The sequence below is a fragment of the Carcharodon carcharias genome, chromosome 14 (genome assembly GCF_017639515.1).
Source record: "Carcharodon carcharias isolate sCarCar2 chromosome 14, sCarCar2.pri, whole genome shotgun sequence".
Classification (NCBI taxonomy): domain Eukaryota; kingdom Metazoa; phylum Chordata; class Chondrichthyes; order Lamniformes; family Lamnidae; genus Carcharodon; species Carcharodon carcharias.
In genome coordinates this window covers 148,325,789-148,347,941 of record NC_054480.1, presented here as the reverse complement: position 1 = coordinate 148,347,941, position 22,153 = coordinate 148,325,789, and the positions used below count along the sequence as shown (strand labels likewise).

Below are 22,153 nucleotides of genomic sequence, written 5' to 3'. Positions count from 1 at the left end.
CCCCTGTGCAGTGCCTTTGAGTGCTTTCTACATTAAAGCTACAAATATAAGTGCAAGTTATTGGTCCTACATGATCAGCTTGATGCTGTCATAAGGTCTTATTTCCAAGAAAAGTGAAGACTTTTAAAAAATTTGTTCTTTTAAGGAAACATTTGCATTACAAGTTGGAACCTTGGACAGTGCCCTTCAGTTATGTTACTAGAATCCCTTTCCATGCACACACTGATATCATTGAATCAGATGAACAGTCAAACTCATTCTGTATGATCAGTTCCAAAAGTGTCGTGTCTCAAAGTTCCGATTGAAAATATCCAAATAGTAATTTATTTGAATTCCAATTAGTGAATTGTTTTGTAATGTATATTTATCAAGGCTACTACCAGTGTAAAAGTTGCACAGTATATTAAATATTTACACTTGGATTGTTGTTTCCTTCTTTCCTGGTTTCAGAACTAATTCCTGATTAAGCCTCAAAGTTCAATTCGCCTAACTATGGATCAAGACTATGAACGACGACTTTTACGACAAATTAATGTTCAGAATGAAAACATGGTCCCTTGTGTAAGTGCTGACCTTTTATTGGTGTTTCATATTCCTGTTTGATTCGCTTTATTTCTTTTTCTGCCTTGCCGTGTGTCTCACTGGTGCACGAAAATTTCATCCAGTAAAATGACAGTTGAACTGTGGCTATCCTGAACCTCGCCACCTCCAAATGTCTAGCCTCCAGTTCATCAACCCCTGGTGCTGTCAGCTCAAGCTGAGTCAGGCAGTGTAGAATCTTGGTGTCTTACTTGACCATGAGCTCAGCTTCCTTTCCCATAATCTGCTCCATTATTGCTTCCTTAAGTGTATGTTCTCAATCAAAATACTCACTCCAAATACAACCCAAGTTTTGCAGGTCAAAATTTATAGTTATATAATTGAGTGTTTCTCACATTTCAAATTAACCACATAATTTATTTTGCACTTTTCTAAAACTCTAATGACAGTGTTGAATTAATGGTCAATATCACATAGGTGGAAATTATATGTTGGATGTATATTGACACAAAATCAGTAGAACTGTCAAGCCCATGTGGTATTGCCCCAATTAACATTAGTTATGTATATGTTCATTTAAAGTGAGGCTGGCTTTATCTATAAATTATGTACAAAACCTTTTTCGTTAACGGTACATGAAGTATTTTATGCCAGTCTGCATTTTTGACATTAGTCTATTATAACCTTCAATAAGTATTAACAAAAAACTTAACAGCTGGTGAAGCAAAGTGCCAGCATTGAAATTTGGAGGTGAAGTGACTAAGGAATCCTTGATCACATGACTACTTCTCCCCTGGAGTTTAAAACCAAATGAGTTCTCTTGACTGACCTTTAATTATCATAAGAAATATTATGGAGACTCTGTCACAGAGCTTTTGGTATATCTATAAAATGAAAAATAAGGAAACATAATGCACATGGAACTTGTGATGTGGAGTCCTGGACTCTGATCTTTGGGTAAACTATGTTTGAGCTCTATTATTGACTTCTACATCAGAAGTGGGACAGCTATGAAAGAAATTGTAATGTGAACAAGAACAGTGACTTTGACTTTAGATGTCCAGCTTGGAAGTAGCTTTTGCTTGTTAATTGACAGATTTGATGATTGCAACTGGATATTATCATAAAGTTGTATTAAATTAAATCTGTTGCAGCCAAGGAATCAATAAAAGTAGGTACATAGTAAATGGAGCTCACTATATAATTTGGGAGTCAGGTTGACAGTCCTTAAGTTAAGTGTGCAGCCAAATTGGTGGATTTTGTCCAGGTTAAAGTTGACATCTATCGAGGATCTATCGAGGTACCAATATAAATCAATGAGACAGATCACTATTCTATCTCCCAAACAATATCTTGAACTTTCTTCTTGAGCTGTACGAAGCCAGAATACTGCAGCTAGGGGGTCTGTTAGCATATCACAATGGGAAAATCTTATTTCATAAGTTAAGTAGATTGTACCAGATCGGAGGTGAGCCTGGCAACAACACCATATTGTCTGCATAAGGAGCACTGCAATATTTGAGAAAAAGTGACTAGAAGAGAAATCCTGAATCCATCTAAACATCAATGAAGACAAATTTGTCATACTTTTGATTTGTATTTAAACAGTGATTGATTATTTCTACTCTGTAGGAGATCACTTTGGATATATGGGACAGGATATTGAGGTCGGCGAGCAGGGGTGGGGCCTGCTTGCTGACATGTAAAATGACGCGCGATGACATTGGACTGAACGCCCGACGTCACCCCATTTCGTTTCAGTTTTCAAGTAGGTGGGGGAGCAGCTGAATCAGCCATGCGCCCACCGACCTGTCAATGGCCAATTGAGGCCATTTAAAAAGTAATTGAGCTAGTTAATGGACTTGCCTGTCCAGCCTTAAGATTGACAGGAAGGCTGGGAGTCCTGGCGGGCTTCAGAAAAAGCATGAAACCTTATCCACAGGTGGGATGAGGTCTCATGTAGGTTTTTAAATGTTTAATAAAGGTTTGAATGAAAGTGATGGATGTAAGACCCTTTTTCTGGAAACACATGTGAAATGTGAACCTCTGTTTTCTCTTAACAAATGTTGCCTGTCATATATTTCAAGACCACCTTTTAACATTACTTGAACCTTTATTTGGTTTCTTGACAAGACAGGAAGTCGGCAGACTAGGTGCGGTGGAACACATTAAGAGGATTTAGTAAGTAATAAAGTAATACTTAACTACCAGGTGACAGTTTACAAGTTACACATGGCTTTTACTCTCCGGAACAGCTTGGATAGACTAGTTCTGGTTTGGTCTGACTTCTTTCTCTGTTTCTTTTCTTCTCTCTTCAATTTTTTTTCTTCTGTGAACCTGTACAACTTTGAGAGCCCTTTTTACCCCTCTTTAGCTCTAGTATCCAGGATTTATTTTACCATATTTGGTAAAAGCAATTGACTCTCACCATTTATATCACAGTCAGTATGATCGATACACTATTCACGTTTACATCAATGCACCATTGATACACAATAGCTACATCCTAAACTATAATTAACTAAGTCTAAGGCATGCAGTCTTAGACTTGGCATATAAATTGTTGTTTGGTAATACGATTACAAATGCAGTTTAGCAATACAATGAAAAATATGCAAACAGCTTAGTCATTTCAGATCGTCCTTTCCCTGCCTTATTATTAAATTGTACATTCCACAGACACTCAATCATTTTGAACTGTTCTAACTTTCATTTAATCATTCTGAATTGTTCTAACCTCTTGCCCTTTTTCTCTATAAATGTCTAGTTTCATGCAACATTATCCCAAATCATCCTGTGACATCCTCTCTTGAATCTAACCTAATCAGTGTAAGCAGTACTTCTTCATAGGCAGTCCCTCAGGATTGTGATTGACTTGCTTCCACTCTGATTTGATGGGTTCTGAGATAGCTGATAAGTCCAATGTGCAATCTGCAGACTCTGCTACATGTGGGGCAGGTGGTGCTTGAAGGGTTGGGAAGATAGTTTGTTTTGAGGTTTGTTTGCTCTCTCCAACATCTTGACTTTGCCTCTGCACGTCCCCAGCGAAGTGTCTCGATTATTCAGTGCCTTCCCAAATGAGCCTTTGCCATTTTGGTCAGTCACAAGCCAGGGTCTCCCATTAATCAAGGGAATGTTTGGGGATGCTTTGAGGACATCCTAAAGCATTTCTGCTGTCCTCCTTGGAGTTTCATGCAGCAACCGAATTCCAAGTTGCTTCAGAGGCCAGGCATATGAACAACATATCCTGTGCAGTGGAGTTGGTATTCAGCGATTAGCACCTTGATGCTGAGCAAGTCTGCTTGGGAGAGGATGCTGCTGTTGGACCACCTTTCTTGCCATCAGATTTGGAGGATCTTATGAAGGCACTGCTGGTAGTATTTCAGTGCTTTAAAGTTCCTGCTGTTGGTTGTCCAATCATCTTGGAGCTGGTTGGAAGAGGACCTTAGTTTTCCAAGTGTTAAGTGAAAAGCTCAGGTTTTAACCTAGTCAATAGCCGAGATTTTCCGGTCCTGCTGTGGCAGGAGTTGTAAAGTTGACGGACCGGCAAAAGGTCCGTTGGCTTCAGGCAGGAATTTCACCATGGGAGCAGGAAAATCCCGGCCAACATAAGCAGTAATCTCCCTTAGAACACAACCCAGCAATTAACTCTTTGCTTACCAAAAGCGCTTTCAAACATTTATAAGGTACAGTACCTAAAACTCATAGTGCAAGGAAAATATATAAAAACCCTTATTTCTTGCATTCTTTTATTTCAGATTTCTAGTATTGCAGTTGTTTTTATATCCAGGTTTCTGAGCATCAGCCGAACTGCAAAAAATTGCAGAAGGAATTAATGCTGGGACTTCAGAAGTACCTGTGAAATAGGTTAATACTGCTGTGCTCTAATTTTATTGCAGATTTTGTATTTTTAATGTTAATTTAACACCATTCTCCATTTCTGGATTTTGTTCAGATATCAGAAGTTAGAAGAACATTAACACCTTCGAATTCACCAGTGTCATCACCAAGTAAAAGTGGAGACCGGTTTATTCCTTCAAGAGCAGCAGCAAACTGGAGCATAAACTTTCATAGAATTAATGTATGTTATTGTTGAAAACATTCAATAATGTAGACATTTTGGAGGGAAAATATCTGTACATTCAAAATTAATTTAGAATGACTTTAAATGCTTGCTTTTATGAGGGTCCATTTACTTCCATTGTTCCTTATTCAACATAGCCTACATAATGTTTGGGGAGCCACATGAAGTTAGTTATATATTACTTATTCTGCCACCAATACTCTGTAAAGTAACAAAGCATAATCCATAACTTGCTACCCACTGATGTCTAATATGGATTCAAATAAAATTTCAGGTTTCTGTAGGTTATAATGGATTAAAAAAACTTTTAGCTAAGTAGCATTCTTACTGTTGTGCTTGAACTTGCCTTTTGAATATAGGTAGACCAACTAAATTTGCTATGAATTGCCAAAGTTTATAGATTATTTACCATCTTATTTCATTTCCCAAGCAGTGGACAAAATTTAATGGAGCCTGCAGGAGCGGGCATGTTGGAGGGGAGCCGGGAGAATCCGGCAGGAGTACCTGTGTCTGATTTCCAGCATCTGGAAAATTGTCCTGAATTTAGTGAGGGACATAAGAGAAGTCAATTTAGCTCACTAATGAGCCTGTGCCTCCCGATGGTTGCACAGCAAACTCTATCAGGTTTGGCTGTGGCTCTAGTGGCTGGGTCCCATGTTCACAGGCACTCAGTGACCGAGTGAGAAACCTGGCACCGGGCAGGACCTGCCCTTGCATCCAATGCCCCACACCTCCCGACCTTGATCTTCCCCCCTTCTGTTGCCGGCTCCACAAAACCTCCGTCCCTCCCCACTCACCTATCTCCAGGGATCCTGCAATGGTCCCTGGTAAAGGTCTCGGAGGATTACCAGCATGAGGCACTGCTACCAGTGGCGCTGCTGGCAATGGAGACTGCTGGCCTCTCATTGGCCAACAACTGTTGGGGGCGAGGTTTTTGCCCTACTGGAGCCTTGACTGTGTGGGACGCAGGGCTCCCACTGGTTCTTCAACCTGCGAGGGACTCCTGTCACTCAAATTAAATTCCATCTGGTAAATGGATGTGAAAGGAGATGGGATTCACTGCATGAAATGTACATTGACTGGATTAAGTGTAGCATGATTCCCAGACATTTTCTGTCCTCTTCCCTTTCCTCACCCCTTCAAATAGTTCCAGTTGTGGGGATCCATTCCATCAAATCTTCAGATATGTGGGAGGAGGAGAAAAGGCATTAGTGTTCTAATTTTTCTACCCTTGCCTTGGAAGAGCAGTGCTCAGCCAATGCTTACAGCAGGTCTGCCAGTGAATGGTGGTCATTTGCTTATCAAAGATTGGCATCCTCTTATTTGAAGCAGTCAGGAATTTAAAACTTCAATCCTTGGTGGGAAAAAGTCCAGACGAGAAATAGACACAAAGTAGCAGTGAAAAGATTGGGGAAATGAACAAAAACATAGTTGAAAAGTGTAACAGAATAAAGGTCAGTCTGTTTTAAGTGGTGTATTTTTAATATGGAAATTTGCTTTTGCTTAGAAGTGTTTTTCTGAGATGGTCACATTATAATGAGCCTTAAACATTTATGACTAAGGTAAAAGGTTATGCGCAATATAGTTTGTGTGCACAATTGTCTGAAAAAGTAGGGGTCACAAATTGCAGATAGGCCTCCCAGCTCTTGGCTAGAATTTTGAAGTCAGTGGGTGGGCACGGTCGGCAGGCCCAGGAGCAGACTGGAAATGACCCAATACCAGCGATCAGTCCCTCACCATGATTTTATGCTGGCGGCCAATTAATGTGGCTCTCCAATGGTTGGGAAGGGGCGGGTGAGGGCCTGCTGACTGCGGGATCCAATGGTGGCTGGTTTAAAACCAGCACAGTCAGGCCCTGGAAGGCTGCTGGTGACAAAGACACCTTTGATGTCAGCAGGAGAGCAAATATTATGGATACAAATGCAGCTGCAGATGCCAGGCGGGTGGGCACTTGGCACCCCCATTTTTCTGATGAGTGCCAGGTGGTCCTCCTGGAGGAGGTGGCTGCCAGGAAGGTCATCCTTGTCCCCAGGGATGGAAGGAGGAGGTCACCGCAACTAACATAAGAGATTGGGAGGAGATGGCAGTGCTGGTCAGCAGCCATGATTTGGTGCAGCGTACCTGCATCCAGTGCCTCAAGAGATATAACGACTTGCTACTCTCAGGAAGGGTGAGTACCATGTTGGCATGGATCATTGTGTTGAAGTGTTAGGGGCTGGCCGTTCCCCTGTGGAGCTCAGGGGTGTTAGAGTCTGAGTGCCAACTGTCATTGACACCAGAGCTGGCCAAGGAAGTGAGCCTTGGCTGCTTGGACTGAGTGCCTTGTGGCTCAAGGGCCACGACTTGGATGTGCCCTGCAAGGTGTTGCTCAGGTGGTTTGGCCAGGCTGCAGGTCGAGTGGACTAGTCAATGCTCCTCTGTCCTTTCAGGAGAAGACAGCCCTTAACAACGTTGAGAGGCTGCGGACAGGCCGAGGCCCCCCAAACCTCCTAATCTTAACCAGGCACGAATAGGATGCTCTTGAGCTGGAGAGCCGGCATGCACCTCGGTCAACCGGCTGTGGAGATGCTGGGGTGTTAGACGAAGGTAAGAGTGCAGTGCACAGAGGTGAGAGTTTCGGATGGTGCAAAACCTTCTTGTGTAGCCTCATCGTTGATGGGAGCCTCAACACTGGATTCCCCATTGATCATTGAAAGATGATGGCACCTTGATGCAGATCTCCATGGTTTCACCAATGTGCCTGGCATGCACAGTGGCATTGTGGTGACTTAAACTAATGACATGTCCTTGTTCTCCCTTAGGTTTCCACCACGCATCTCAGGACCCTGAAGACCCACCCCTGATGCCAGAGGACCATTAGACTCTAGATGCACCTGTGTCACACCCGCTTTCTGAACCGGGCACCAGTGCAGATGCCAGCACCTCGGTGGGCGTTAGATCTTTGGCTAGAATGTCGGTGCACAGCAGTGAGGGCACTTCACACTCGCTTGAGGTGCACGCGGAGGCAGAGTGTTCCCAGGGCACCTGCAGTCGGAGGATGGCTGGAGACCAGGGCGATGCTCAGCCGAAGGCAGATGATGAACCACTAGAGTCGTCCATTAGGCAGCAGATACTGAATGTCCAGCAAGATGTGTGGGAGGATCTGGCAGAGATCCATGAGGGTACGCGTGCCATGGTTTCCATTATGGAGGAGCCCATGTGGAACATGAGTACTGTGTTGACCCATATGGCTGAGCGCACTGCCTCCTCCATTGAGAGAGTGGCAACTCTCATGGAGAGGCAGCTCCAGGAACAGAATCGGGGTTGCACTCTGACCTGCAAGCCCTCATACAGGCACAGAGCTCAGGTGGTCAGTGTGTGTGTGGAAGATGGATGAGGCACCCAGTATCCCAACCAAGTACCCGCCCATCATTGGTGAGCAGAGAGGTCCAGAGCAACTTCACATTGGCACATGAGCTGCCTGTTGTCTCTGCAGGCTCCTCTCAGAGCACTCTGGATGATGGCAGCAGCTCCTCTACCAGAGACCGTGACATCTGATGAGGCTGCGGCGACTGGGGAGATGCCAGCTGTGGCACAGGCTGCTTCTTCCCAGGCGGGGCCAGCATAGGCTGCACTAGCCAGAGGACGACTGCGAAGGTCATGGAGGCCAACAAGACAGAGTCAGCAGGCTGTCTCCAGTGCTGGTGCCAGCAAGAGGCAAACACCAAGATGTAGCACTCACAAATGTAAGTTTAAGGCACCATGAGCACAAGAGGGACTGGTCCAGGTAATCTTCTGTTGTGCAGTGTTTTGTTTATTTTAACTGATCTGGGGTTGAAAACCGAGAAGGTTCTGTTAATTTGTTTTGACTGTCAACATGAGATAAATTTTCTTTTGTTGTAATGGCCTGAGTATACTTCACCTTTTTTTATTTAATGAGGTGCAGGGTATGCCAGTATGTAATACTGGACTTGGATGGCTCAAAACTTTATTGCACAGGCACTGAGTACTTTGGGGTCAAAGGAAAGGGCCATTTCAGACATGTGGGATGGAGACGGCAGCCCTGGCATGAGGTGGTAGTGCTTGTTTGCAGCCTAGCTGAAGGAGTGTTGGATTAAGGTGTCCCTGCCTCCCTGGAGGCTACATAGGTCTGTCTCCATGCCCTCTGCGTTCACCTCACCGTGATAGTCTTCTTACTCACTACAGGAGTCATCATCTGTGCCCTGTGGAGCTGCGTCAGCATCCTCTTCCTCCAGTGGGTCCCCTCTTGCCAGTGCCAGATTGTGGAGAGAGCAGCATGCAACCAGTATCAGTTACACCCGCTCTGGGGGATATTGGAGTGCTCCCCCTGAACAGTCAAGGCATCAGAAGCGAGTCTTCAGAAGACCCGTGGTCCTCTTTATCATTGTCCTCGTGGAGGCATGACTCCTGTTATACCACTGCCCTGCCTCTGTTCTTGGGTGGCGGAGAAGCTTCATAAGCCACATTTTCAAGGAAGAGCTCCTGTCACCGAGCAGCCATCCATCCAGTTGGGCTGGAGCACTGAAGCATCTGGATGCCTGGGAGTTCCTCAGGATGATGTGTCATGGGAGCTGCCAGGGTACCTTGCACAGACTTGCAGAATATACATCCTATGGTCTCTCACTATCTGCACGTTCATGGAGTGGAATCCCTTCCTGTTAACAAAAGCACCTGCTGACCCCTGGTGCCTTGATGGCTACAGGTGTGCAATTGATTGCATCCTGGATGCTGGGGAACCCAGCCATCGCTGCAAAGCCTCTGGCTCGCTCAGCCTGGTTGGCCTTGTCCGTAGGGAAATGAATGAAAGTCAATGCTCACCTGAACAGAGCTTCTGTCACCAGCTTGACACAAGAGTGGACAGCTGATTGGGACGATCCACACAGATCCCCCACTGACCCCTCGAAAGAGCCAGAGGCATAGAAGTTGAGGGCCACTGTGAACTTCAGAGCCACTGGCCTGGGGTGTCCACCCACACAGTCGGAGCTGACCTCAGGGCCAATCATCTGACAGACGGAGGTCATCCTGTCCTTTGAGAGGTGGAGCCTCCTTCGGCATTGCACCTTGGGCTATTGAGGTAGCTGCATCGCCACCTGTAAACCCTGGCAGCAGGATATTAGTGTCTTCTGCGGCCCCTTCCGCCTTGGACTTCCTGCTGGCCCTGTGCCTGCGCCTCCTCCTACAGGTCGCTCCCCTGGAAGCTGCATAGGGACACCCGGCCTCCTCTCCCTACTGCCCCTCTCTTCCTCCTGAGAGGTGCCACCAGCAGAGACTACAATCTCCATTACCAGGGTTAAAAGAAAGCTGTCTGATACCTGGAAGGGTCCACACAGTATGAATTCTTCAGGGTCTTTGGAGACACCAAGGAGTCATGACATGAAGCCTGGAAATGCTAACAATGAAGCCCCAAACAGAGATGAAGTCTCCAGCAGCTAACTATCTACCAACTCCTCACTACCCATACTGGCAATGCTGCTGACCCTTTTTATCCCGCCTATGGATGAGGTTTTTGAAATTGTCGGCTGGCCGTCTGCCCATTTTGCACATGCGACAACCATGAAATCACATGGTCAATGAAAAATCGGCATCAGTTGACTTTTTAATTGCCTTAACTGGCCTTTTAATTAATGATGGGTGCGGCTCCGGCACCCACGCATGCCTGCCGAGTGAAATATCGAGCGAGTGCCCACCCGACGTCATGATGTGCTGTTTTACGCTTGAACGTGTCAGGTGCGCACCCGCACGCTGAGCGAAAAATTCTACCCCTTGTGTTACTGAGAGGAGGATATTGGCCTGCATTTTCTCAAAAGCAGTGTTGTTCCAGAAGCCATTCATTCTTAGTGGAATTTTTGCCACAATTGCTTTTTGCTCTTTGTTTTACTGAGAATTTTTAAGTAATGCAGCAGATCATCTAAGGTGTTACAAATAGTAAGGACATATAATGTACAATATATTGTTCTGTTCCTTTAAGGCTGCAAAATATAATTACTGTTAGAGAAATTGTCCTTGGCTTAATCAGAGTTTAATTTTTGTGCAGTGTGAAAAATGTTTAAGTTTTGGGTATTAAGTGACTGGCTTTTTCCATAAGGCAGTTTTGTATTTGTAGCAAAATGTGATTGCATCTCGTGTTTATCTTATCAATGTTTATATATTAATATAGTTGTTTAATAAAATAGTCACCTGATGAGACAGCATGTTAGCAGTTACTAAGTTGTAAATGTCTCATATCGTTAATAGCTCAAAGATTGTTACATGTAGATCCTGCCTTGTAACAAGTGGGGTTCAAAATGATGCCAAGCCTGCGTTCTGTATATTTACCATTCTGTAAACCTATACACTTGCGAAGATATTTTTGTTGTACCAAGCAGCACTCCTCCAATTCTGGCCTCTTGAGCATCCCCAGCTTTAATCACTTCATCATTGGTGGCCCTGCCTTCAGCTGCTAAAACCCTAAGCTTTGGAATTCCCTCCATAAACTTCACTTCCTCTCTTTTCTCCTTTAGGACACTACTCAAAATCTACCTTTATGACTAAGCTATCGGCCCTAATATCTCAATGTAGCCTAGTGTCAACTTTTTGTTTGGTAACTCTTCTATAAAGTATTTGTGCTATTTTGTTGTGTTAAAGTTGCTATGTAAATGTAAACCATGTTGCTATAAGATCTAGAAGATTTTGGATTATTTCCTGAATTGTGTTATTTTTTCTTTGGGACGTGCTGCATGTCTCAGCCCCTCATTATGAAAAATATTCTGAGCCTGAAGCTGAAACTTCTAGATTTCTACAGAGCCACCGTACAACTTCGGTATTAGCAAAATAAACTGTGGGCCATCTATTAACCCATTAACATAAAATGTGACATGCATCTTATTGCAGTGATCTCATTCTTTTAATTAAATTACCAGATTTTTTTTCTATTTCTGTTAAAATAAATGGTTATCATGGTCTTAACTGATTAACCAAATTTCGTTTTTTTAAAGAGCAATAAGCGTATTTTTTCTAGTTTTTTATGAGCAAACTGTAACTCGCTAATTACAAGATATATGATTTGACAGCAGTAAAACTATATTGTTCACTCTGATCCACAAACCAATAAGATGCATTGAACAGTGTTGAGGTGTACATCCGACTAAGTTAAGGTCACTAGATCAACAGTCAGGAAAACAAAAATTATTGGTCTGTGGCTTGGAAAGCACAATGATCTGCAAGTATCACCATTCATAAATAGACCTATTGACCATTTTTAAGATGGTGCTGCATAAATGGCCTACGTAAATTGAGCATTGAGTACATATACTGAACATATATTTTGATTTTTGTCCCTGTTCTAGGAAAATGAAAAGTCACCCAGTCAAAACAGAAAAGCAAAGGATGCAACCTCCGACAATGGCAAAGGTTCAGTACATATAGTTTTAGTTGCTTAATTATGCCGTAGTTACACACAGGAAACTAAAATGTTACAATCTTTAGACATTCAGAAAAGGTAGTTTTTCAAATATATTCAACCTTAAGGAAAAAATGTAACAGAATGGTTAAAAACAAATTTGATTAGTATGTGGGAACTAATTTATTTTGCCGTTGAGGTTGGAAATTAGGGCAAATAAGGTATTAAGTTAATTACAGGAGTGAGAGTGGAGCAGTATTGTCTCTGTCTATTCATCTTTTTCCTTCTCCATTCTCTACCCTTCACTTTACACTTCAATGGGATTCACTTTTCTGGGCAGGCAGAGGGGCCAGACACTGATAACAGTTCATATTAACACAGGTGACCCAACTTTACCTGTTCTTTCACCAACTTCAACAAAGTTCAAAAACAGAAACAAAATGCACCCAGGTATATCAGAGAGAAGGTCTGAAGAGTCCCACTGTTTACCAAATAGTTGATTACAACCCTTCTTAATATTAAAAATAAGTTAAAGGCATACGGGTATTTAATTCCTACATTTTTGTATTGGAAGTTCTTCACGTCTTTCTGCTTTCACAACTCTTGCAAACACATTAAATGCTTGAAATGCCAGCAACATAAGGTATTAAATTGTAATATTTTAAAATTAGGATTTGAATAAACAGGCTCATCGTCCCCAAAAAGAGAGCAGAGAGTGGTTAGAAAACCATTTATACAGCGGATTGTTGAGAAACATTGGGAGTAAGCAGAATTTATAATGGATTTAAAAAGAGAAATGGATGCATATTTGAGAAAGAAAAAGACTTAAACAAGTATGAGTGGACAGTAGTGGAGAGGGCTAGATAACAGCCTCAGCTGGTGCATTCTTCAATGCCCTGGCAACACCTGTTCCAGATTGTTGGGTATTGAGGAAATCCAATAGATATGAGGATAATGTGGGAAGGTGGAGTTGAGGTAGAAGATCAGCCACAATCTTATTGAATGGTGGAGTTGGCTCGAAGGGTCTTATGTTATATGAAAGATACAAAATACTAGGATAGGAATGGTTAGAAAAGATCCAAAAACCTGGTTGTTAGTCAATTGGCAAGCATTAGCCTGAGTTTTCTAACCAGACACCAGATGCGAGAATAATTCTCCCGGCCACACCATACCAAATCAAATGATGGTTCCGCTAGTTGGAGATGCAGAGCCTCAACAGTGTTCTCTCTTCACCCAAAAGAATGTGGATGAAGGTATCGAACTCGGGGAGAGAGAATGCAAGGTCCTTGAGCAAATTGATAAATGGAGTGACAAGGTATTGGAGGTGTTGGCAGGCTTAAAAGTGGACAAATCTCCAGGTCTGGATGATATGTGTCCCAGACTGCTGAGGGAGGCAAGGGAGGAGATCGCAGGGGCTCTGACCCAAATTTTTAATTCCTATCTGGCCATGGGGGAGATACCAGAGAACTGGAGAACAGCTAATGTGGTTCTGCTATTTAAGAAGGGTTGAGATAAGCCAGGAAACTACAGGCCAGTGAGTCTCACGTCAGTGTTAGGGAAACTATTGGAGAAAATTCTGAAGGAGAGAATCTATCTCCACTTGGAGAGGCAAGGTTTGATCAGGGATAGTCAGCATGGCTTTGTCAGAGGGAGATCATGCCTAACAAATGTGATTGAATGTTTTGAGGAGGTGACCAGGTGTGTAGATGAGGGGAGTGCAGTTGATGTAGTTTATATGAATTTCAGCAAAGCCTTTGACAAGGTCCCACATGGGAAACTTATAAAGAAGGCAAATGCACGTGGGATACAGGGTAATTTGATAAGGTGGATTCAAAATTGGCTTAGTTGTAGGAGACAGAGGGTGATGACAGAAGGATGCTTTAGTGATTGGAAGCCAGTGTCCAGTGGCGTACCACAGGGATCTGTGCTGGGTCCCCTATTATTTGTCATTTATATAAACGACATAGATGACTATGTGGGGGGTAGGATTAGTAAGTTTGCGGATGACACAAAGATTGGCCAGATGGTTAACAGTGAGGTTGAGTGTGTTGGGCTACAGGAAGATATAGACAGGATGGTCAAATGGGCAGATAAGTGGCAGATGAAATTTAACCCTGAAAAGTGTGAGGTGATACACTTTGGAAGGAGTAATTTGACAAGCAAGTATTCAATGAACGGCATGACACTAGGAAGTTCTGAGGAACAAAGGGACCTTGGCGTGTGTGTCCATAAATCTTTGAAGGCGGAGGGGTATGTTAGTGGGGTGGTGAAAAAGGCATATGGGACACTTGCCTTTATCAATTGAGGCATAGATTACAAAAGTAGGGAGGCCATGTTGGAGTTGTATAGAACCTCGGTGAGGCCACAGCTGGAGTACTGTGTGCAGTTCTGGTCGCCACATTATAGGAAGGATGTGATTGCACTGGAGGGGGTGCAGAGGAGATTCACCAGGATGTTGCCTGGGATGAAACATTTAAGTTATGAAGAGAGGTTGGATAGACTTGGGTTGTTTTTGTTGGAGCAGAGAAGATTGAGGGGTGACCTGATCGAGGTGTACAAGGTTATGAGGGGCATGGACAGGGTGGATAGGGAGCAGCTGTTCCCCTTAGTTGAAGGGTCAGTCACAAGGGACCATAAATTCAATGTGAGGGGCAGGAGGTTTAGGGGGGGATGTGAGGAAAAACATTTTTACCCCGAGAGTGGTGACGGTCTGGAATGCTCTGCCTGGGAGGGTGGTGGAGGCGGGTTGCCTCACATCCTTTAAAAAGTACCTGGATGAGCACTTGGCACGTCATAACATTCAAGGCTATGGGCCAAGTGCTGATAAATGGGATTAGGTAGGTAGGTCAGGTGTTTCTCATGTGTCGGTGCAGACTCGACGGGCCGAAGGGTCTCTCCTGCACTGTGTGATTCTGTGAACAGTGTCTCTTTGGAAACCAAATCTTGGTACAAACAGAGCCTGGATATTCACATGTTCTTCTACACAGATACATGTACCTCGAAACTGCTGACCCAAGACTGAGCATTGTCTAGCTATATGATGTACATTGATTTTTTTTCAGTACACTGTGTTTGTTGTTAATAAGGTGTGGCTGCCTGCAAAGATCAGAACCTTCCACTGCATGGGGCCAGCCATGCATTTTACTATGCAGTCCAAATGGATTATCAGGAGATTTCACTATTTCAGGATTCCTGGCCTCTTTAGCTGCTCTTGTACACTGACCACTGTTGCTACATGCACCTTGCCCAATATAAATGCTTTTGTAAAGCTCTGTCTTATCCTCCTGCATTGATCTGCTGCCTGTTACTGTTCCCTAGTTGGCATGGAAAAGTGGACTATTTTCCCTGACACTCCCTGAAGTTTGTGGGCTTTGGGGGAAAAAAACTACCCTACAACTTTGGGCCAGGTGCACCCATGAGTTGAGATACGGCCAGTCATATCTTCAGCTGCACACTTGTACCACTAGATGGAGCTTCCGATCTTCATACCAACAGCATCATTAATGCACTCTGATGGAAATGTGCTGTCTTCAATTTCTTTTTGCTGGGGTGAGGGCAAAGAATAAACCCACAGAAGATCCACTAATGTAATGTTTAAAATCATTTTCCAATTTATTGTGTAGAAACTATCATATGTTACATGCCTTCACCGCATTGAGATGGTGGCGTAGTGTTAATGTCCACTGGACTGGTAACCCAGAGGCCCAGACTAAAGCTCATGCCTCTGGAGCATGGGTTCAAATCCCATGATGGAATTTAAATACAATGAATTAATTCAAATAATTAACGGAGCTAGTTTTAGTAAAGATAACCATGATGCTATCATCAATTGTCATTAAAAACCTATCTGGTTCACTAATGCCCTTTAGGGAAGGCAATCTGCTGTCCTTACCTGGTCTTACCTACATGTGACTCCAGACCCACAGCAATGTTGTTGACTCTGAACTGCCCACTCAGTTGTATCAAGCTGTTACCACATGGACTGCAGTGGTTCAAAAAGATGGCTCTTACCACCTTCTCAAGGGTAACTAGGAATGGACAGCAACGCCCAGACCTGATTGAAAGAATATAAAAAACATACAACCTTGTAGGATAGAGAGGTGAAAAACTGAATTTATATTACACGTCATTGCTTTTGCAAAATGTAATAATCATTTTAACAATTCACATCAATTGTAGGGAAATTGTACGGAGCTAAAGCCGGCCTCTGCATAATACTGAAATGTGTGCTCAATATTAGGTGTATTTAGGGATATTATAAATGTTATGACAACTACATTGTGCACAGTGCTCAATTTAAAATCCTCCTGGGTGAATAATGAAATGAAGAAACTCTGAAAATGAAATCTCCTATGTGTGAAACTTTGACTTTAAAGTTAAACTGTACTCTGAGGGAAATGTGCTGTGTTCTGATATTTTGTGAGCAAAGCCACAGAAGGTCCAGTCTGCCTTTTCAAAACTGTGAAGTCAAGTTCCCTGGCTCTCATGATTTTGTGATCTTAAATCATCGGTGGATTAAAATAGTCATTTTTAGTGTGTTGTGCACGTCTTTCATCTATCCGTAGATTAAGGGTAAACTTGGTGCAGAATTTAAACTGTTTTGTGTTTGGAAAGCAGTTGGTAAAACTTTGTTTAACTGTCATTGTCAAATATAGAAAGAAAGTGTTGTACTCCCTATATCATTGAATTGAGTGTTGTACTCCCTATATCATTGAGTTGAGTGTTGTACTCCCTATATCATTGAGTTGAGTGTTGTACTCCCTATGTCATTGAGTTGAGTGTTGTACTCCCTATATCATTGAATTGAGTGTTGTACTCCCTATGTCATTGAGTTGAGTGTTGTACTCCCTATATCATTGAGTTGAGTGTTGTACTCCCTATGTCATTGAGTTGAGTGTTGTACTCCCTATGTCATTAAGTTGAGTGTTGTACTCCCTATGTCGTTGAGTTGAGTGTTGTACTCCCTATATCGTTGAGTTGAGTGTTGTACTCCCTATGTCATTGAATTGAGTGTTGTACTCCCTATATCGTTGAGTTGAGTGTTGTACTCCCTATATCGTTGAGTTGAGTGTTGTACTCCCTATGTCATTGAGTTGAGTGTTGTACTCCCTATATCGTTGAGTTGAGTGTTATACTCCCTATGTCATTGAGTTGAGTGTTGTACTCCCTATATCATTGAATTGAGTGTTGTACTCCCTATGTCATTGAGTTGAGTGTTGTACTCCCTATATCATTGAGTTGAGTGTTGTACTCCCTATGTCATTGAGTTGAGTGTTGTACTCCCTATGTCATTAAGTTGAGTGTTGTACTCCCTATGTCGTTGAGTTGAGTGTTGTACTCCCTATATCGTTGAGTTGAGTGTTGTACTCCCTATATCGTTGAGTTGAGTGTTGTACTCCCTATGTCATTGAATTGAGTGTTGTACTCCCTATATCGTTGAGTTGAGTGTTGTACTCCCTATATCGTTGAGTTGAGTGTTGTACTCCCTATGTCATTGAGTTGAGTGTTGTACTGCCTATATCGTTGAGTTGAGTGTTGTACTCCCTATATCGTTGAGTTGAGTGTTGTACTCCCTATATCATTGAGTTGAGTGTTGTACTCCCTATATCATTGAGTTGAGTGTTGTACTCCCTATATCATTGAGTTGAGTGCATATTGTTTCAAGTCACATGATTTGATCACAGAAAACGTCTGCCTTCCACCCGCTGAGATGCCAGCTGACAGTTAACAAATCAGTTGCAACTAATAAACATTACTACACTGGAAGGTACTGCATGCACCTCGAAATATAATGCTGGTAAACCACCCCATTTGCCCTTTCTCAGTTTAAAGTTCTTTCAACCCTGCATTTTGTAAAATGGAACAGGATAAAAGCCTGATAAGTATTATAACTATTTAAAGTGCTGTAAGTGAAAACTGCATCCTACTTGAGCTTACTTTTTAAATTCTATTTTTCCGTGTTCCCCTCTGGCCCTATTTTGTATGACAGATGGACTTGCTTATTCTGCATTACTTAAAAATGAGCTGCTTGGAGCAGGCATTGAAAAAGTTCAAGACCCTCAAACCGAAGATAGAAGATTACAGCCTTCAACGCCTGAAAAAAAAAGTTTATTCAAGGTATGTACTTTTCATCACTGAAAACAGAACAATTGAATCTGTTTACCTGTACTGTCACCATTTTATACCAAGTTTTACTTGTTAAAAATTAATCCCTAGATGATTTGTCAACTTTTAGTACTGTTAATTTCTTCTCCAGTATTTTAATAATTACTTTAGTTCCCTCACTTTCATTTGATACTTGACTCCCTTCTACTTAAGTAAATGGAAATAAAATGTGTGTTCGCTGTAATTACAGTTATGATTCTGTGAACTGATTATTCTATTAATGTTGACTTTATGGCATCACTGAAAATGAACAATCTTTATTTATTGAAAATCCAGATCTTAAGAGCTTTGTTCTCTATCTTGCCATGGAATACATTAAACCACCATTGTGTTCCCCAGTTGAAATATTTAAAAAAAAAAATTGGTGTAAACATCTCTAACCAATCTGGTATTGATTTTATTTTCTAGTATTCACTCAGCACTAAGCGTGCAAGCCCTGATGATGGAAATGACATTTCACCTTACTCCTTATCCCCTGTTAGCAATAAAAGGTAATGTATATCTCCTTATGCCATTTTGTAATGGGAATTCAAATGATGCAGTGATGCTACATTTCAAGTAACCTGAATGTTGAAATTATTTATCTCTTAAGTAATTTTAAATGTCGTTACTGAAAGTTCACAAAGTTCCCTCATTTTCTCTTTTTTGAATTGCAACTTTTGTGGAAATGACTATATATTCTGAAGCTTAATGTTGGTAGCTAATACATTGCAATCAGAATGCTAGGGACATGAGCTTCAGTAGCCAAATGATGTTTTCTTGTTGTAGACACTTTATTTCTAATCTGTTTTAGAATTACTAAACTCAATGTTCAGGATAATATCAAAATATATAAATTAATACATTAAACAGCAGAATATATATTGGCTCCGAACTGTACGTGTGGGTTGTACCAGTTTCTTTATTATGCTGTTTTGTCGGCTCTCCTTCAATCTTGAGCTTTGAATACTGCAGTCCTTTAGATGGTTTCAGTCAACAATTTGCTATTGATTTGTTTAATTTGCTAGACAGTTTTGTGATCTTTCTTGAACGGATTCTTGAACTCCACTCAACCCAACATAATGCCAAGAACTGCCACCAACTAACCTGGATCCTATAACAGACCCCTAGTATTTCCATCATGAAAGAAATTTGAGGAAACCTTGTCAAAGAATATGACATTGAGGATAGAAAATTGAACCTGGAGATTTCCTTACTTGCTGGAATTGTGCATCCAATTTAATTTTCTGCTGCAAAGCTTCAGAAAATTATGGCATGAAGAACTAAATCCATTATTCAAGTCGTGTCATAATTTTCTGAGACTTTTGTGCTGCCCTACCAATGCTCTAGTTGAAACCGTGCAAGGTTAATTAACGTAACTTTGCTGTCAAGTCCCGTCAATGGCGATTGTGAATTTCTTGGATTTGTACCAGTGGCTGCAGCCACTTAGACTGAAATTTAATGGTACAGGTGAATGTATTTAAATTTGAGATCCAAATAACTGATTAAATAACTTTAAAATCTTTTGTCCTTTCTTGGTATTTTCTCTGGATCAAGTTGGGCTAACCATGATGCTAGTACCATGCCTTGGGTAGATCTGGTTTGGGTGGTGTTGGTGGCTGGGTAGCCATATGGGTATGGGGGTGGCTGCTGGTGTGAGCACAAGTTGGCATCAGCCTGGAGTAGTACTTAGAGCTCTGCAGTAAGGTAGGTTAAAAAGCAAAATTTAATATTTCTTGTATTGATTATCTCCAATAACCTTTTTAAGGACCATGTTTTATGTCGCCAAAGGACCCAGAAAATCTGAGTGGCACATACTCATGCTTTGCCTATGCATGATTTGCTCAGTTTCTGACTGATTTTGATGCGGGGTCCTTAAGCAGGTATTGGCACTCTCATTAGCATACACAAGAGAGTCAACAACCAGCTGAGACCGCCGCTAGGCACTCCTGAATATTGCCTGAGCCAGGTTGCTGTCTGAAGTATTTCAGGCATCCTTGATGCATGGGACTTAGCCCCATAAGTTTAGACCTTTTTCACCTAAGAAATGGGCAAAAAAGGTCTATTTTTGCTTCCTATACATATCACAGCCCCTTTTCTTGAATCTGAGATGTCTTGATAGTTTGTTACTAATGCTCTAAATGTAAAACCTGTTCTTGCCTGAACAAAAAGCAGCTTCAAGGTTTGTCAGTACCCAGTTATGGATGGTCACAAGGAAATTATAACAATGCAGTGCAAAATAATGCTCCTTTTTCCTAAATGCTACCAGTGGTAGCACAGCACATATTAACCATCGTCAAACTTAAAGGGTACATACTGCTATTTGGATTGGCATTTAATTTTGTATACTTCTGTCTTAAACAGCCAAAAATTGTTGCGGTCACCAAGAAAGCCTACTCGCAAAATCTCGAAGATTCCATTTAAAGTACTTGATGCACCTGAACTTCAGGACGACTTTTACTTAAACCTAGTGGACTGGTCTTCTCTAAATGTATTAAGTGTTGGACTTGGCACTTGTGTGTATCTTTGGAGTGCTTGTACTAGCCAGGTGAACCTTTTAGCTTCCGGTCTCTTTCCGTCCTTGTTTCTGTCTCTCTATCCACCCCTGCTGGATGAACGATTTAGTTATTGCATGGTTTCTGCTAAAATGCATGTTTCAGTGACCAATGTCAGTATCGAAAAGGCTCATTTTTTTTTTTTAGTTTACTTCATGTTAACCAGGGATTACCACAATCAAACATTCTTTATTCAGCATTCTTCACAACCTCATGATGTTGAATCTGATCAATATGCTAGAGAAATCATGTGATGAATGATGCCTCCTGGGGATGTTTTTTGTTGCTGGTAAACATTAGTAACAATGACTCATGTTACTGATCCTGCATATGTGTCTTCCACATACATCGGTGTAGCAGTTCATCTTTAGAAAAATAGCAAAAATTTCTGCTCCAAGTGTTAGCTATTTGTCTTGGTAGTTTGATTTCATTACTGTTTCTACTTGGTGACTTTTGAAGCATTTTATTACTTTTGTAATTGTTGTGGCAAAGTTAACATCTCAGACTTTTTTTTTTATAAAAGAGGTCAATTGGCATGGCCATATGTAGGTTGGTACATATTATTGTATTTCATTTGTGAAGTTGTTTGTGCATGTGATTATATTCATACATTGGACTGTTCTCTTAATTGTGCTACTGTTGGTTACTGTTGCTCAGCCCTAACAGAGTGTGCAACACTGTGGCTTTTGCAATATCATAGCAGATGGAAGCCAGAGTCTGAGATTGGAAGTGTTTAAACAGGGCTGAATGGATAGTCACAGCTGTGCTGGATCATGAGCGATAGCTTCCTAGTTGTTGTGGCACATTAAGGAGCCACTGAAGCAAGCACAAACTGGACATCTGTGATTGGGAGTTAGAAACTGGGAGCCAGGACCTAGGTTGCAAGGAAGTTGGGGCCTAAAGCCAGGTGGTTAAAGCTGAGGGACCCTGCTGCCTATATAAGCAGAGGGCTGGATCTTGGGAGGGAGTGGCAAAACAGGAGTTGGGTCTTGTGGTTGATGCAGGAAGGAAAACATGATAACGAAGCCCATTCTGGAGATGGGAGAGAACGGAGTCTTGGGATGTGCTCAGCAATCAGGAATAATTACAAGGATTAGGGAACAGTTGAGTCCTAAACCAATTATTAAGATGAAGAATTTAATAATCTATTTTTTTTTTAAAGTGGCATAATTTTTTTTACTGTTTCTCGGGTAGACTTCATGTGACTGCAGTAGCATTTCAGCAACATCTTTTTTTCAAAGAACATGATAAAAGCTTCTTTGATTCAATGCACTTCTCTGTATAGAAGCATGGGATGTTGATTTGTTACTGGCTGCTTCATTGTATATATTTTGCAACATATTGCAAAGGTCTCTAGGATTTTTGTCCATCACATGGCTTCTCTAGTGCTCATCAGGACTCAGGTGTGTATATGATGCTTTCTATTTGTAAATGAGGCAGGTTCCACCATTT

General features: G+C 41.9%; 1 protein-coding gene across 1 annotated transcript in view; it reads left to right on the top strand.

Annotated features, from left to right (window-relative positions):
- The window catches only part of fzr1a (fizzy/cell division cycle 20 related 1a), a 50,183-nt gene that overhangs the window by 4,960 nt on the left and 23,070 nt on the right, over positions 1–22,153 (top strand). The window contains exons 2-7 of the mRNA XM_041204710.1: positions 451–561; positions 4,496–4,621; positions 11,950–12,013; positions 17,992–18,119; positions 18,576–18,658; positions 20,511–20,694. Of these exons, the coding sequence (XP_041060644.1) occupies positions 493–561; positions 4,496–4,621; positions 11,950–12,013; positions 17,992–18,119; positions 18,576–18,658; positions 20,511–20,694 (654 nt within the window). The 5' untranslated portion in view covers positions 451–492. The remainder of the gene's footprint in view (positions 1–450; positions 562–4,495; positions 4,622–11,949; positions 12,014–17,991; positions 18,120–18,575; positions 18,659–20,510; positions 20,695–22,153) is intronic.